This window comes from Rhipicephalus microplus, chromosome X (genome assembly GCF_043290135.1).
Source record: "Rhipicephalus microplus isolate Deutch F79 chromosome X, USDA_Rmic, whole genome shotgun sequence".
NCBI classification, from domain to species: domain Eukaryota; kingdom Metazoa; phylum Arthropoda; class Arachnida; order Ixodida; family Ixodidae; genus Rhipicephalus; species Rhipicephalus microplus.
Window position 1 is genome coordinate 354,265,861 of NC_134710.1, and position 17,327 is coordinate 354,283,187.

Sequence of the window (17,327 nt, forward strand, 5' to 3'; positions counted from 1 at the left end):
CTTATAGTCAACGTTCACAGTAAAGCACTGCACGGGCACGGGCCATCCCACGGGCCGGGTTGGGCTCGTGTCAGGCCCAGGTCGGGGTCAAGCCCGCATTAGACCCGGGTCTCATATACAGGGTGTTTCAAGAAATATGGTCATTATTTTTTAAAATTACAAAAGGATCCATCTAAATGCTGCATACAGCGTTGCCTTTAATTTGACGGAAGGCCTCTTCAGATGTGTGCAAACGTTACTTACAGCAGTGAATTAACTACAACTAAAATATAGCTCAATTTAACCTTCTCAATTCGCGCTTTTTCAAATTGAATGGTAAATGTGATGTATGGTTTGTCGGTTTCGTGAGCAAATTTAGCCAGATTTCATCACTTCGCCGTGATTACTAGTGGCAATCTTCTAAAAGTTTCAAAGTGGCTATAGAATATTCGTAGGAACAACTTCCATTGGCCCATTTGACTACACTAACGTTTTCCGCTGGTTAAAAGTCAGATTTATTTTTTGTAATTACTTCCGTCAGACGTGTAGTTTGAAGCGGCTGTCATTCTTTTCATCTGCGGCAACATCAATGAGTCTTTAAATATGAATTAACTTCACGAAGTAATCAGTGCAGACGTTCATTGTGGAAGTGGCGGATGTAGTTGTTTTCCCAAGCGTCACGTGCAAACCCACAGTAAGTCTTCTCATTGGGTCGGACCGATTGCGGAAAGTAATGCCAACTGACAACGAAGTCCATTGATTAGCGGGTAACGGAGAGTTAGTCACCATTAACACGAAAATGGAGTGAACTCCCCGAGGACCATGTAATAATTGAGGAGGAAAGTGGACAGCATTCGAACAATTGTATCTGCGTCCGAACAAAGGTTTATCAGGAGGAGAACTTCTTTGACTCGTCACAACGGGTTTCGGAGCTCGATACCAGTATTGTTGCAGGAAAGACCGTTCCGAAGCAAGACATCGACATAACAGCGTTCAACGAAGTCATCAATTTCTGAAACGGTCGCAATGAAGTCGCGCTACGAAGAATATCAGCGACGAATCATCACAGGGCTGTAATTTTTTTGAAAAAAGAACCAGTTCAACCTTGTGTAAAAAGTAAAAAGTCACACAAGAAAAACGAACATGCGAATTAGGCGACAGAGGTACAATAGCAACCTGCAGCTGTGTGTGACGCCTCTTCGAACGGAGCAGAAGAGTACCTTTTAATCTCTAACATTAAGAGGCAGTCGAAGATAGGTCCTTGTGGCGTCAGCTCTCCCTTCGACAACACGACTACTCCAGAAGATGACAACTGGCCTAAATGGCTGCCGCAATATCAGCGTTACGCACACATCAATGCGAGTGACATGCATCGACGCCATCGTCATTGTGGCCTTCATGGCACTCTCGCTGGGCCAAGTGAACGATTCTGGTCACTAACATGGCACCCACGTTTTAAACAAATGCGATGTAATTTTGATGCATGCACACAATTTAGACTCTATGGTTAATCACTACAAAACTTTTCCAAATGGCAGTGTGTCCTGATCGAACCTGCTGCAAGTCAGCAGTGTCGATATGGTGCATGTGTCTGTGGGAGGAGACTACCGTGAAAGTCGTTGAAAGTGTGCCAGTTAGAGCAGTGCACAAAATCGAAGTGTCATTGAGGCTAACGCATCTCTGAAAGCTTTCCGTCTTTTTATTGTGCAGAGCTTCATATTGCGATAAGGAATTGTAATGCTCAAGACAAAAAGTCATGAACTGAAGTCGAGTCTTTTGAAACACATTATTATAGGACTTCGCTTAAACTCATGCAAGTAAGGTGAAAATTGTACCACCATTTGTTGTGAGAAAGGATTTGTGGAAGGATGACATGGAATGTAAATCTGCGAGCGGAGAACAATAAGAAAAGGTTAGTGAAATTGTCGTGGTGGGAGGATGTATAACTTGCACGAGACACGCACTGAGATGAAGAAGGGTAGTGGGACAGAGGCTTGTTGATTTTTGAAGTGTTTGAATGCACGACATGTTGTAGACAACTCTGCGCTGAGCGCTAATAAACGCTCCACTGAGATTTACCCGCTAGGACATAATTCAAAAGTTTAAAGGCGTCATGAGAAGACGGAAAAGCAGGCATCCTCAAGGAACAACGAGGATGGTGGCTCGCTTGCTAATGGATGTGGCTCGCTGTGACAGATCACGGAACTGTGGTGGTGGTAACAAGGGGGAGAAGGGTGGGTAAAATAACCTTGTTTTGAGATCGAAAATGCATTATACGTTGGAGACAGCCGAGAAGTCAACGCAATAGCTTTAATTGATGTAACGCTGTCCAGCCTGGTGTATTCCTTTCAGAAGTAGCTAGAGCGTGTTTTTTATTGCGTGGCATATTTATTGCCATTTTTCGCAGACTTTCTACAATTACTCAAGAGCCCTGGCTCACATGCAAATTATGTACACTCACAATATAAAAGCCTGACATATTTTTCACTCCATGGTGGCAGTATATTTTGTAATCGTTCTTTGAAATTCAAAACAACATTGTGTGGTTAGCACGATGTATGTACATGAGACAGCCAGCTATGACTACACTTATGTTTTATATTGATTGATTGATATGTGGTGTTTAACGTCATAAAACCACCATAAGGTTATAAGAGACGTCATAGTGGAGGGATCCGGAAATTTCGACCACCTGGGGTTCTTTAACGTTCGCCCTAATCTGAGCATACGGGCCTACAACGTTTCCGCCTCCATCGGAAATGCAGCCGCCGCAGCCGGGATTTGATCCCGCGACCTGCGGGTCAGCAGCCGAGTACCTTAACCACTAGACCACCACGGTGGGGCTATGTTTTATATTACCCTGCAAATATTTCTCAAAAGTGTTATAGGCGTAATTATCTGAAAGTACAGAGTGTGCCAGTGAAAACGGCATGACACTGAAAGAAATTCCAAAACACTCACTAGAATATATGTTGAGTCAGGAAGGTATCTTCACAATAACCAAAGAATGGACAGTGACTCGTTTATGTTCAAGGCATAACTGGATGAAACAGGCTGGGCCGGGCCAGGCCGGGCTCAAGCCTTTCGGGCCTGGACAGCGTGCGAGCCGTATTTAAAGATATCGGGCCAGGCTTGGGCGGACTTGAGCCAGATGTTTTCGGGAAGGGCCGGGTTCGGGCCGCAAAAAATAGGCCCGTGCCGTACTCTAGTTCACAGTCACTGCTCGAACGCTTTTCCCCCACCCCCCACCCCACCTTCGCCTCCGCATTTCTTCAGCCACCTTCAAATCAAACAGGGCGTTAACGCTTTGCTTCGGCAGCATTTGATAGCATGCTTCACCCGCGGGTTAATCTTATCGCATGTGCCATCTGATCGACGGAGAGGGCCCGATACGTTTGATGAGCCGTGTTTCTCCCCGCCGTTCACGCGCTTTCGCCCGCGCGTATACATTCAGTAAACAGGGGACTGACGTCGATGGGGACTTTTTACGGAACATGACGATGATGACGACGTCGTTGGCGGGAACCTATTGGTAGTGTCCATATAGTGAATATTGCAATAAGACACGGTTGAGATAAAACACGAAATTTAGGGTTTACTGCAATGCTTTTCTTTGAAGAAGCCCTGAAGATTCTTTGAAGAAGCCCTGAAGATTGATTAGGTTCCAATGCCATAAACAGGAGAGACTTTTCATCATTTTAATTGGCGGATCCCACGTAACATGGAGATCAATGTAATGCGAAGCATGCGCAAGTAGAGCGTCATGACCTTATAGTTTTTATCAAGCCGAACTTCACGAAGTTAAGTTAAATATATGTACAAACCTCATCGCTCGGACATACGTTGAACAGTCGCGTATCCTTCACCTAACCAAATGTTTACGGTTGTGCAACAATGCCAACAGCTACATGGTTATCACCAACTCAGAAGAGGTAAGCTGATATGTAGGGCTTGTGCTTGCGAGGATAGTAACTCAGGTTAGTGTTGCGTAGACCAACTTCAACGATGTCGAACTCTATAACGACACTAAGCCAAAGTGAATCCTGTGTCATAGGAGTAAATATGTGATGTTTATAAATTTGAATGACCAGCAACACAACCTTAATTGCTCTTTCGACAGCAATAGGTTGTTTTTCCAAAGCAGTTTTGAGACCTAACGTGGCGCTGTGGTACTGCACTTGACTGCCACGCAGAAAACTTGGTTTTGACTCCTGCTGGGACTATAATGTTTACCTCTTGCCTTCAACGGGTCAACGCAGTTGGTTTAAGTTATTTTTTGACACTTTCGCAATTAATATACAAATGTCTGTTCCCGCCGCTCCAGGGTCAACAAACTGTCAATCGCCTATGTCGTATACCCGCATACCACCACACGGGGTATGCGGGTGTGTGCCAACAATGCCAACACTTTTGCGAAAAGTCTTGGCTCCTTCTGAGATCTGCGATCCATGTAGTTAATTAGGCCAAGCAACTCAGCGTCGTCTCGTTGTTGCTGCGCTATGGCGGTCTTGTCAAGGACACCAAGAAATGATGTTTTCTCCTTCTCGGGTAGTTTGCCGACTGAATGGGTGAACGGGAAAGACAGTCCGAGTCCAAATGTCACTTCCCTGATTTATGTACGACTACTATAAAGAACTCCTGCAGCCTGAGACTCCAACGCGCTAAGCAGCCGGTATGGTCTTTAAGCTTTGTTAATCAACACAGTGAGTGGTGGTCGCCAATTACTTTGAAGGGGTGACCATTTCAATAGGGCGAAATTTTGTAACCACCCATACCACGGCGAGACATTCCTTCTCAGTCGTGGAGTAATCAGCCTCAGCGCGTGTTCGCGTTCTGCTTGCATTGGCAGTTGCCCTTTCTGCGCCGTCTTGCTGCTGCACAAGCACAACTCCCAGACCTACATTGCTAGCATCGGTGCGATAAATCGCAGGGGCTCTCTAGTCGAAGTGGGCAAGAACTAGAGGGGTTTGCAGTCGCTGGCACAGATCGTTAAAAGCAGCTTTTTCTTTGTTGTTCCACTCAGAGGTGACGTCTTTTCTCGTGAGGCCAGTTAATTGTGATGTGATGCATTCGAAGTCCGGGATAAATCGTCGAATATGCACACAGGCCGAGATAGCGTCTGACAGCCTTTCTATCGGTCGGCGCAGGGAACTGTCCAATAGCTGCAGTTTTTTTTTTCAGGATCACGACGAACACCTGCATGACTGACGACGTGACAGAGAAACTGCAGCAATAGCAGAAGTAGCACTTCTCAGGATTCAAACTAAGCAGGTTTTCCACTTTCCCCAGGAATGCACGGCATCCATGAGTCTTTGAGAGGTAGCAAGCGCTGAGCACAAACCGAATAACAAGACCTTAAATTCATATAACCCATCTGGTGTCACAAAAGCCGTCTTCTAGCTCTCTGTCGGGACCACCTCGATTTGCCAATATCCCCTCCGCAAGTCCATTGAAGAGGAGTATCAAGCAGGTGGAAGTCTGTCGAGAGAGTCGTCTATACGGGGTAATAGATATACGCCTTTCTTGGTCACCTTATTTACCTTCTGGTAATCCACACAGAAGCACATGCTGCCGTCCTTTTTCTTAACGAAAACCACACGCGATGCCCAGACGCTCAATGAAGGCTGAATGATGTCATCTTCAAGCACTCTCTCTAGCTGTTGTTGTATCACATCTCGTTCTTTTGGATCCACGTGATAAGGGTTGTGGTGAATAGGTCTCGCCATTTCCTCGGTAATTTTTTGATGCTTGGTTAGATGCGTGTGGCCAACTATTGATGTTGCCGAAAATTAGCGTTGGAATCGGGCCAGTAGTACAAGTATTCTGCATCGCTCGTCTTTCGGCAAAGTAATGCTAACACCTAGAACAGCCGCTGAATCAAGTTTTAGCGCCTCGTTGGCTCCCGCCAAGCAGCCTTCGGCATCTACGACATCGTCCAAGTGAGCGACAGCAATGTCCTTTGGAAGGTGCCGGTGCTCAGCCCTAAAGTTGGTCAGCAGCACGTCCGTGCGTCCAGCAGCAACTCTGACGATACCTCATGCGACGGACATGCGGTTGGTGAAAAAAAGCGAGCTTATAGCGGCGGCCAGCGATACAGGCGTGCATGACCTAGAAGAGAGAACCAAGTCGTGTTCAATAAGATGCAGTTAGTTTGGTCGCGCCACTGAAAACTGGAGTAAGCACTAACTGTTGCAAAAAGTAATCAAACTCTCTGTGATGTTGATGACGGCACCATATTCTCGTAAAAAAACCATGCTAAGAATTACATCTCTCCAGCATGTGGTGATCACGACTAACGACGCTGTGAAAAGACAACCTTGATGTCCATTCTTGCTGTATATCTTCCAGAGGGCATCAATAACTGACCCCTTGCGGTTCTTATATAAGGGCCCGTCCATGGCGTCTTCACTTTTCTGAGGATGTTGGTGAGGTCATGACTGATAATAGAGAATTCGGTGCCGGTGTCAACTAAAGCTGTCACTTTCTGATCGTGAAAAACAAGACTAAGGTTGGCAGTCACGATTTTATCGCTTTCACGGCTTATCGACTGTATGACATCACGCAGTGGGGGCTTTTTTTGCCATCTTCATGGTCAGCAACCTTGCCCCCGGAGGTCACCACCCTCAGTTTCCCCGGCATGGGCTAGGTGACGTTCTTGTATTTAGGTCCACAAATGGTGTGGCGGGGCGACAAAGGCGATTGCATGGAAGACGGAGAGCGGGATCGACGTCCTAGACATGGTGGGAGAGTAGACATTGCATCCTGCGCAGTGCTACAGTCGTCCTCAAAGTGAGAACGGGCTACATAGAAAGAGGTGTCGTCGCGGCGAGGAGTGTATCCGTCTCTGGCACGTCGATCGTCAAACCAAGTTCAAAGAGGCTGGAATGGATCACCTCGATGCCAGCAATGACGGGCAATATGTCATGTACCTCATGTACCAGTGATAACATAGTGAACCCGTATGCACTGTGTGCCATCATCTGTTTTTTTTTTTTTGGATCGGTGGACGTCTGAGCATCTCCTCTGGCATCGATGCCTATGGCATGGCGGGGGACGGCTGGTTGTATGTCTGTAGCATGGGTGGTTGATGCAGTGTCTGCTCTTGCGGCGGTGATCAAGGCACTATTCGCACTTGGTGCTACGGCATTGGCATAGCGGGTGGTGGGCATCGGAAAGCGGCAGCGTAGCTCATGGGACGCTACTCAGCATCGGGTCCAGCCGTAGACAACGCTTGGTGGATTTCGTCGCGTACAACTTCAAGGACCGGTGCATTGGAGTTTCAGGAACCGAAGTCCATACCTTCTGCAGTTTTTTGTGAACTATCTACCTAATCGAGTCTCTTAAGGAGCTCTGACTTTCAGACGTCATGGCACAAGCATTTATTGTGACATTGCTGGACATGCGGTCATATTGCTTGCAGCATTGATGAAGGTACCGCTCGATAGCAGTAGCCTTCTTATTATTAAAGTCTACCACAATACTTGGATGGTTGCCCAGTAGCCCGGCGAAAAGCTGTTCCTTAACACCGCGTATGAGGTAACTCAACTTTTTTATCTTCTGTCATGTGTGGGTTGGCTCAACAAAAGGGGCGAGTCATGTCACCGGCAAACTTTGCGACGGTTTCTTAGGGTTTTCGAACCCGTAGCTCCAATAACGTTTGAGCATTGTCCCATCGATCTGCGTTGGCGAAGGTATAGACGAACTTCTGCCAAAGGTCGGGCCAAGTTGACAGATTGGCTTCTTTATTCTCATACCAAGTGCGAGCATTGTCGTCAAAGTAGGAATAGGCGCGAAAAAGCTTTTCCTGTTCTGATCTCTGATTTATCTCGGCAACATGCTCATAGTGGTCAAGGCATTCTTCAACGTCTTCATGGGCGGCGCCACTAAAGCGATCGGAAACGAGTGGTTGAAAGAAGGTCACCTGAGATGGGTGCGTCGAAAAGCTGCTTTGGGGCACCTGTTGTGGGCTTGCGTATGCCATTAGTTCAGGTGAGCGATGCCTGGGAGATGCCAGCGACAAATTGAGCTCTGGTACGAGGCCTCGCAACTGTCGACTGAAGAAGTTGCACAGGAATTGCATTAAGGGACAATGCGTCTGGACTTGACGAACGGCTCCAGATGGCAGTGTGGAGCATCAGGCAAGGTTGTGATCCAGCACTTCCACCAGTGTCGCGGTACAATGCAAACAAATCACAGGTACACCTTAAAACAGCAAAAGCAGCATGTTCTCAACAGCTGAGCCTTTGTTTGTTTGTTTTTTTCCGTGGTAATACTGGCACATACCCAGTCTGGGAGACTAATGCTGATGCTGATGACCTGGAATGGATGGCGCGAACCCACAGAGGGGCATCGGCCAAGAACCGGGCGGCAGGATACCTATATGAAACTAAAATGAAATTAAAGCCAATCTGCAATCTAGTTTAGAGATAATATTGCGAATAAACAAAAATCTTTGCTGAGGAAGCGATCAAACCAACTCTTGTTCCTGACAGGCGTCACTACGAATTATAAACTAAAGATCTGAAAAGGTTAGGGTTCACTATCATGGTAATCTTTTAGTTGCGTTGATGTAATAAACCACATCTAGTGGAGCATATATCCCTAGGCAGTAACCAAATCAAGTACCACCAAGTGATAAAAGTACGGGTAGTTTTTACTTGTATTCCTAGCTTTTGCAATAGGGCTACTAAAAATCTTTCTCTCTGATAAGAGTAATGACAACAGAATAAAAAGAAATGTTCAATTGTTTCAATTTTGTTGCAAAAAATGCACAGCGGTGACGCCTTGAGACAAGCTTTGTTAAGGTAATAATTTAGTTTTGGAACTGTACAGCGCAGTCTGGTTTAAGTGTCATCTAACTGGCGAGATACACACCACTCTTTATTCCAGCAATACCTTAAATGCTCGAAATTTTTAAATTTATCCAAATTACCTATTCCCCATTGCAAATAAGCATTTCGGAACATTAGCGCTCTTACGTGATCCGTATCTGTTAAAACTGGGATGGTGCGCCCACTCAGCGATACTGCTGCTAAAGAGTCCGCCATTTTGTTCAAAATGGCGGAATGGCGGAATGAGCATCGAACGCGACATTCCAAGGGGAGGTTCGGATCCTGTCCACGGCAAGTTATCTTTTCACCCACTTTTCTTTATATTTACATTAATATTATATCAAATATCTTCCCCTAATCTTCCCCTATACTTTCCTTGGCATTATTGTCTGTTAGATCTCCTTAATATAGTGTAAAAACAAGGAAAAACGAGCCCTTAGGTACACACTTCTTTCCTTATTCATTAACGAGGGTCTCGTACTGGCATACTCAGTGCCTTTAGGTTGTATACGAGGGACTATTGATCAGCTGCCCACTCGTAACAAGTTCACGTGCTACGTGACGCCAAACAGGCTCAAACGAGTGTGCCACACTTGCCGCCATAGCTACTGGTGGCGCTGACTGACACTCCCACATTTAATTCACATATAAACCCTATAAAGTGGCTGGGGGGATAGCTGTCCTGGTATCTCAGTGGTAGAGCATCGAACGCGTCATTCCAAGGTCGCAGGTTTGGATCCTGCCCACGGCAAGTTATCTTTTCACCCATGTTTCTTCATATTTACATTACAATTTGGTCTAATATCTTCCCCTATCCTTTTCTTGGCATTATTGTCTGTTAGATGTCAATAATATTGTGTAAAGCACGGAAAAACGAGCCCTTAGGTACACACTTCTTTCCTTATTCATTAACGAGGGTCTTGTACTGGCAGACTCAGTGCCTTTAGGTAGTATACGAGGGACTATTGATAAGCTGCCACTCGTAACAAGTTCACGTGCTACGTGATGCCAAACAGGCTCAAACGAGTGTGCCACACTCGCCGCCATAGCTACTGGTGGCGCTGACTGACACTCCAACGTTTAATTCACATATATACCTAATAGAGTGGCTAAAAGGTTAGCCGCCATGGTAGCTGAGTGATAGAGCATCGAACGCGTTATCCGAAGGTCGCAGGTTTGGTTCCTGGCCACGGCCAGTTATCTTTCTTCCACTTTTCTTTCTTCTTATTTACATTACAGTTTCGTCTAATAACTCTCCTATACTTTATTTGGCATTATTGCCTGTTAAATTTCATTATTATTGTGTAAAACACGGCAAAACAAGCTCTTATAAATACGCTTTTTTCCTTGATATATGTATGTATATTTGAGGTTTCAAACAATTTTTTCACACAAGTAAATTCTTGGTGGTGACGTACGGTCCTTTCTGCGAATATTCCGGAGCCCCTTTATTTTTTTTTTTTTGAGATAGCAATCATATTGTCACTCTCGGCTGGATTTTGCCGCCGGCATCGTTATTGATGCCGTGCACCATATATGTATACGTATCTATATATCTGAAAAAGCAAGAAAGAAAAAAAACAGAAAAAAAGCCCTCCAGCATGCAGAATTCAACGCGGGACCTCCGCGTCTTCAAAGCCAAGCGTTATCCACTGAACCACCCCAGAGAACGTTGTGCAGCTGTCGAAGGGCAAGCTAATCATATCTACCGCTTACCGCTGCTGTGTTTTTGGCATTACCAGAAAGATGACGCAATGAGCGCACGTCGCCACATCGTGCAGCGGTGCCCGCTCTAATGTCCTACGCGTACTTTGCCCGGCTTAGAGACGGGAAGCGACGCTCCCTCGCGCGCCCTTATCTCGCGGTGGCGAGGAAGGGAGAATCGTATGCCTTGGCTGGCCTCGCGCTTTACGTGGAACGATACCGTTTTAGTTACCGGGCGCATAAAGGTCACTGCAATTATTGCAGTCTCCGTTCGCCAAAAGCGCGTGCTTTTCAGATTCAGCGAAGTAACAAATGAGACGCTTATTCACGTGCATCAGTACCTGTGAATACGTTTCGTGGGTAATTTGTGCGCGAGAAACGCGGGGCACGTTTCTATCTGCTTTTCACTCCGCGCGCGGCCGTTCAAATTGTTGTTATCGCGTTCATTGCTTCGTCTATTTGGCAAGTTCGTTATTTGTTTTTGAAAAGGCGGTCACTGTACTCACCATGATGCAATCGATTCTAACTTCACTGGCGGAAGCAAAAGCGACCCACCAGAGAACGCATCAGCCATTCACTTTAAAAACACCCTTCTCCATGACAAAACTGCTTCCCTCACACCGGGGGAGGAACACGAGCTAGCATCGATAAGCGGCTGTGTGTCAGCAGAGGATTGGCATGAAGCGCTCCATATTAATAAATAGTTTCGGCGAGTAAAACAGTGCTGGCGTTGAGGGTGTTTTGAGTGATAATGGATGCGCTGTTTTGTGCTTCGGTTTTGGTTTTACTGGCTAGGTTATCCAGGTTTCATCATTCTGCAGTACTAACGAAATGCCGCCTTTAATAATTATCAAAAAGGCTATGGCATATTCACCGCGAAAACTTTCATTCGACCCCTTATTTCTAGTGGTTGAAAAGTTAATTTTTTCGATTTTTATGATTACTGCCATAACGAATGTTTGTACTCTTCTGAAGATGCATTCTATCACACCAACAGGAACGCCGCATGTAGCACGCTGATACATCCTTCTTGTAATTGTTTCCTATAAAAAGAGGACATATTTGTTGAAACAGCCTGTCTTTATATATAACGCTTTTATTTCTGAATCTGCACTGTTTTATTATTTCAGCTATTTACTACAAGTGCATCACTGCATTCTCACTCCTGGGTAACAGTAAACGAATCCTGCAAGTTACGAAGGATGGCAACCCTGAAACACGATGCTACAAGTTTGTGTTTGGCCTACGTTTTTTAAGCATATTCTGGATATGCTTGGGTCATTCCTATGCAACAATCAACGAAAACCTAAGTAAGATTACCTGATACTATACGTACAATTTCTTTACCTTAGATAAAAATTTTTGTGTACATATTGTACTGATTGTGATTGTGGCCATGTGATACTTTATGCCTTTGACGTTTTTTTAATGATTCACTCATATAGCACACTTCTGCATAATTTGATGCAAAAATGTAGTTTTTATTTTAAGAGGCGAAATTCAGGCCCTTGATGGTGCACCTTTCTGCGAGCTGCAGTGCTATCACAATATGAAATAATACCTTCTCAAACAATAATAACACCGCCTTTCATCAGAATGAGACTTCCGTGGCCAATAATCAAACCCATCCTCTAGCTAAGCAGTGCGATACAAGAAACCTAATCAAGGTGTATAGCACGCAGCGCGAGAATCTTTGGCAATTGTACTCAAGAAAGTTTTTAATCATTTCACTAGGAGCCTTATTGACGCTGTTTTCATCCATAATCTGAATGCGAAGACAAGCGAAAAGTGATCGAAAACAGTTGAACCGCATATCAAGTAAGTGCATGTCAAGTAGGCGAGTTGCAGCGGGCATGAAAGAATACCTGCCGTGAAGTCACCCACGGATGTTGGTGACACCCCACAGAACTTAGGGGTGGGGGCAATAGAACAACACGTAGGATGATTTCAGTGCAGTCAGCTGAAACAATCACTCGTGGGAAAATGCTAACTCTCACACCGAAAAGTAGAATAACTAGCGGCTAAATCCAACAGGAAAGCCTTTTTCATACCAGCTTGCTCGCTACCAAACTATGTCCTTTATCTTTTACACCATAATGGCTTGTCACGGAACAACCAGATGTTGAAGCATTAAAATATAACGTCGAAGTCGTGTGCAGCACATCAGTAAGACATGTAGCTAATTTCATAACTTCTATGAAGCAGGTGATGCTTGCACAATTTTTGTTGCAATACTAGGGTTTAGTTCTTAGGATAATTTAGAAGAAATCGAGGTGAACGTTTTTTTTAAACCGTTTCTAGAGGCAAGTATTTTTACAAAATTAAGAGCAAGTGCTTAAGAAAGAAACAATATTGTAGTTAAAAATCTACTTTTCTTGCATTTCCAGAGCTTCAAGTATATTTTTAAATGTGAGAACGGTAAGACGCTGGCATAATAGGATGCAGCCTCTTACCTATCACGTGCCTTTCCTCTAGTCTCATTTTCAAAATTTTTTGAAGGCACTGGAAATGCACTATATTACCAAGTATTTCGCAGAGATTTTAGCAGTTGGTGTGACTAGTCAGTTTGTGCCTGGAAAGTAAGTGAACAAATTACTACGCTTTTTTACGCAAAGTAGGCAAATTCTCCAGAAACGTGGAGTAAGTATACAAAGATACAAACACATAAGTTAATTCGCTGAGCAGTATTCATGATTTTGACTTTCACATATAGGCTTTTATTAAATAAAGATTTGAAAGCATACACTTTAATGCGACTCGGTTTTTAGGCGCATCCGTGTAAGCCTTTCAGTTTCATTGAAGAAAAGACATACGTACTAGAGAGTTTGCTTTAGAAAACTTGTAGTAAGTCTGACCTTTAAAATTGTTGCTTTTTTAAGACATTTGTAAGAGGACAGCACTAACTAGTAATACGTTGTCGCTGGAATCAGCTACAAAATGAAACAAATGACATGAAAATACTAGGACCTAACAAAACACATTTTGGATGATTCGATATTTCAAAGGGCACCAATACATAACATTGTGTGCCAGATTATGAGAGCTCTGTCAACCTATTTGTAAAAAGAACGCATGTTTTTTTTCAGCAAGGCTCGCTAACGCCGTGTTCATATTCGAAAGCTGGGAGTCACCAATCATATCAGCAGGCTTCATGGCTGTGGACACGTTTTTCTTCATGAGGCAAGCTCAACGTATTTTTAACTACCAGTACCCATAAATGCTAATATTTCTTTCAGCTTTAGTGAATATCAGGCTACCATTTACTATAAGTTTTAACATAGGTTTCACGGTCTCAAATGAGCCGTCGCTCTCAGAATACACGGACACAGCCGACGTGGTCAGGCAGACCAAACATCGTTTAAATATAGTCATCCGTCGACGATATTGCCAGACTAATTGAATACGTCACTAGTGACATTCTGAATAAGCTTATGCAATATTAGAATGCACTCAAACAACACAACAACAAACACAAAGTAACGTGAATGTGGCGTCACCGATCTATGGCTCAGCTGGAATACACGTACAGGAAATGATCCGCTGTTGCCCGCTCCCGCAGATCCCTCTTAGGAGACGTCCAACCCACTCTTCTCTCCAACGCCTATGACAGCCATTACTGCATTGTGCGGGGCCACCCAGCCTCACTGCCGGGTGCATACCACGCTAACCATAATGTTGGTGAACCCGAGCCACCACTGAGCTATATACCTCTTTTAGGCCGATTTCTGGCCTTTACGTGAGACGCTTGTGCGCCAAGAGGCACAAACTAGTTTACAGAAAGTGATTGCCCCTCCCTCCCTCCCTGAAAAGTTTATTAAAATTGGTGTTTTTCTGCTTACCAGTTGGTCAAGCTGTCAAGTTGTAACTTGTGTCATATCCTATGAGCTTAACAAATGTATATATTACTTAGCGCCATTATACCTTTTGTCAACTCTTCTTTTCTTCCAGTGGATATCTTCTGTACTTCACTCTTAAGAAGCAAAAACAGAATCGTGCCATCGTTGCGGTCATTGCTCTTGTTAGGCGGTTTATCAGGTGAGGTTGGCAAAAGTTATTGCATGTTTTGCACACTTTTTTTCCTTACTTTGAAGTTACCCAAACAGAAAGTGCTGAAACTGAGTGAATAAGTGGAGTGGTGGATGCACTATTTTGCAGTTCAGTAGGTAATTTTAACGTGGGCAACTGCACCCTTTTCATGTTATATTCTAGACATTTGCTTTATTTGTGTGTTCTGGAGATATTAAAGCATTTCAGGAAAGCACTTGCGCCCCACGACAGTTTGAAGAAGCTTATATCAGTTTGTCCAAATGCATAATGAACATTAGTTTCACCATAAATATAATTTTTTCAAGGAATATCACTAACAGTGGTTTTTACTAAGTACACTATAGTTTGTATGCGGCATTTATATTATAGCTCGTGAATTGGCGAGGCATACCCACTTAAAAAGATAAGAAGGGTTATTTGTAACAAGTACAGTGATTATCGCTGCACCTAAACATGACCCGGCAATTCCAGTTTTTCAAATCTTTTAACCTCTAGAATTAAATTTTATTTTTGGCTGCTTGAAGCAAGAAAAGTACGACCACTACAGACGCTTATCTTGAGAAAGTAGCTTTAATTACAAAACTACAATTATTATTTTTTACGCCCCTCTACTCTTAATTTTTGCCAGCAACTGTGTCACTAAACGGTTTCAAAACATCGGCAATCCTGGGCGCACACATCAAACTCCATTGCTGCATGGTTGAGGAGACCATATGCATGTTGTGCTCGAGTGGAAAAACTGCAGACAAGGCCACACAAAAACCGATTGACTGAACGAATTGGAAATGTGCCCTCGCGTCAGCGCTTGGTTTCAGCGGACACAAGGCTCCGCTTGACTGGGGAGCAGTGTAAACAAATAAAAACGGTGGCTCGACCAATGGTGGCTCACAAAAAAAAATCAGGCAAGTGACCACACAAAGGAGCTCAAATAGGACGTTTTTTTAACTTTATAATTAGTTCCTGTTCAAAAGTTCTTTAAAGATCTGATCTGAGCAATGCTTTTCGATCGCCCGATTGAAAGAGCATGATCATCATAATCATCATCATCAACATACTGTCCTTTTACTACGGAGATGACATGTCGCACCGCTTGATAATGATTTATTTATATGTGGGCTTAGCGTGCCAAAACCACCATATGAATATAAGAGATGCCGTAGTGGAAGGCTTCGGAAATTTGCAAATCCCCGAGACCCCGCTTCTCCTCGAAAGGTGAAGCTACAACCCGTTTAGGTTTTAACTTCCAGCCCATACAGCAAATACCACGCTGCTTTAGAACTCTACAAATCTACAATGGCTTCAAAAATTTCCCACGTGCCTCGTTGCAGGCACGGAAAGCCTTTGCAAAAGTTGTGGAGTCAAGGTGACAATGGCATTTCCTCTTTCGTGCGTTTTGCTAGCGCCGAACCAGTCCTGGGACACTTCTTTCACTGTTGACAGAGAGGACATCAGCCCTTCTCAACGGCTCACCCTTGCTTGGTGTGCGTCTAAATCTTTTCGTCCAGTTTCAACCGCCGAAAGAACTTCTATAAGGACGACGGTAGTAACTCTACTAAATAAAGCATTTGTGAGATATACGCTAATGTACTGGGCTAGTGAAAGTCATCTTTCACGGAAAAATACAAGGGGTAGATATGCCGGCCGACTAAAGTTTACATAAGCGTGAACTACTAATCTATAAGACTCGGACGCTGGGAAAATGCAGGAGCCCAATGGGTGGTGCACATGTGATTGCTTCATGCTTTTCACACTGATGTACGAGCTTTGTCACGTACTAACATGAAATTCTTGTTATTCGACCAGGGAGAAGCAAGGCTTCTCGACAAAAGGCTGTGATTAAGTGTTGACGATTTGAAGTTTTTCTGCATGCTGCGTAAGGCAGTGTGTACGTATATTGAGACACTACAAATAATTTTTGTTCGCCGCAAATCGAGGCGACGAATGTGGCAGCAAGAAATTAAAATGTTATGCACAGTAAATCTAGCAGATATGCTTCTTGGAGCCAATCTCGTGCAACTCCACAACTTCTGCTTGGTTTTCACTGACGGCATAGTTATAATGCTTAATAAACGGTGTTTTGCGAACAAAACAAACCATAAACAATTCCGCCTTGCTTTCTCCTGTAAAAATAACCAGAATAGCCGCTCTACAGTTGAGCATGGTCCTTTTATAAGGTAGTGACAAAGTAATCATGTTGTATGATGAATTTGCCCCGCCATGGTGGTCTAGTGGCTAAGGTACTCGGCTGCTGACCCGCAGGTCGAGGGATCAAATCTCGGCTGCTGCGGCTGCATTTTCGATGAAGGAGTAAATGCTGTAGGCCCGTGTGCTCGAATTTGGGTGCACGCTAAAGAACCTCAGGTTGTCAAAATTTCCGAAGCCCTCCACAACGGCGTCTCTCTTGAACATATGATGGTTTTGAGACGTTAAACCCCCGATATCACCATATAATCATCGTATAATAAATTTCGGCCACCAAGGTATACAGCTTTGAATATTACATAGTGCGCTCTATAAAGCTGATTTGAAGCAGAATTTTTCAACTCTAATTAGCTGAAGTGTGACCATTTAATGCATGACTCCAAGGAAAATAGACTGAATTTACCAGATGATCTGCCCAGTCGCGGGTTTCCGACAATGGCGCTGCCACCATCTCAGCAGAGTACTCGGGGTGTGGCTAGGGCGGCTGCTTGTTGTGTGATTAAAGTATCTTGGAGTTAGGCAATATCCTAGGTGCACAATACAATTCAACATGGTGAAAACTTG

At 44.2% G+C, this 17,327-nt stretch overlaps 1 protein-coding gene across 1 annotated transcript in view; it reads left to right on the forward strand.

Moving 5' to 3' along the window:
* LOC119161992 (nose resistant to fluoxetine protein 6) overlaps positions 1-17,327 on the forward strand; it is a 151,032-nt gene that overhangs the window by 37,176 nt on the left and 96,529 nt on the right. Inside the window, exons 6-8 of the mRNA XM_037414480.2 lie at positions 11,645-11,824; positions 13,601-13,694; positions 14,463-14,549. Of these exons, the coding sequence (XP_037270377.2) occupies positions 11,645-11,824; positions 13,601-13,694; positions 14,463-14,549 (361 nt within the window). The remainder of the gene's footprint in view (positions 1-11,644; positions 11,825-13,600; positions 13,695-14,462; positions 14,550-17,327) is intronic.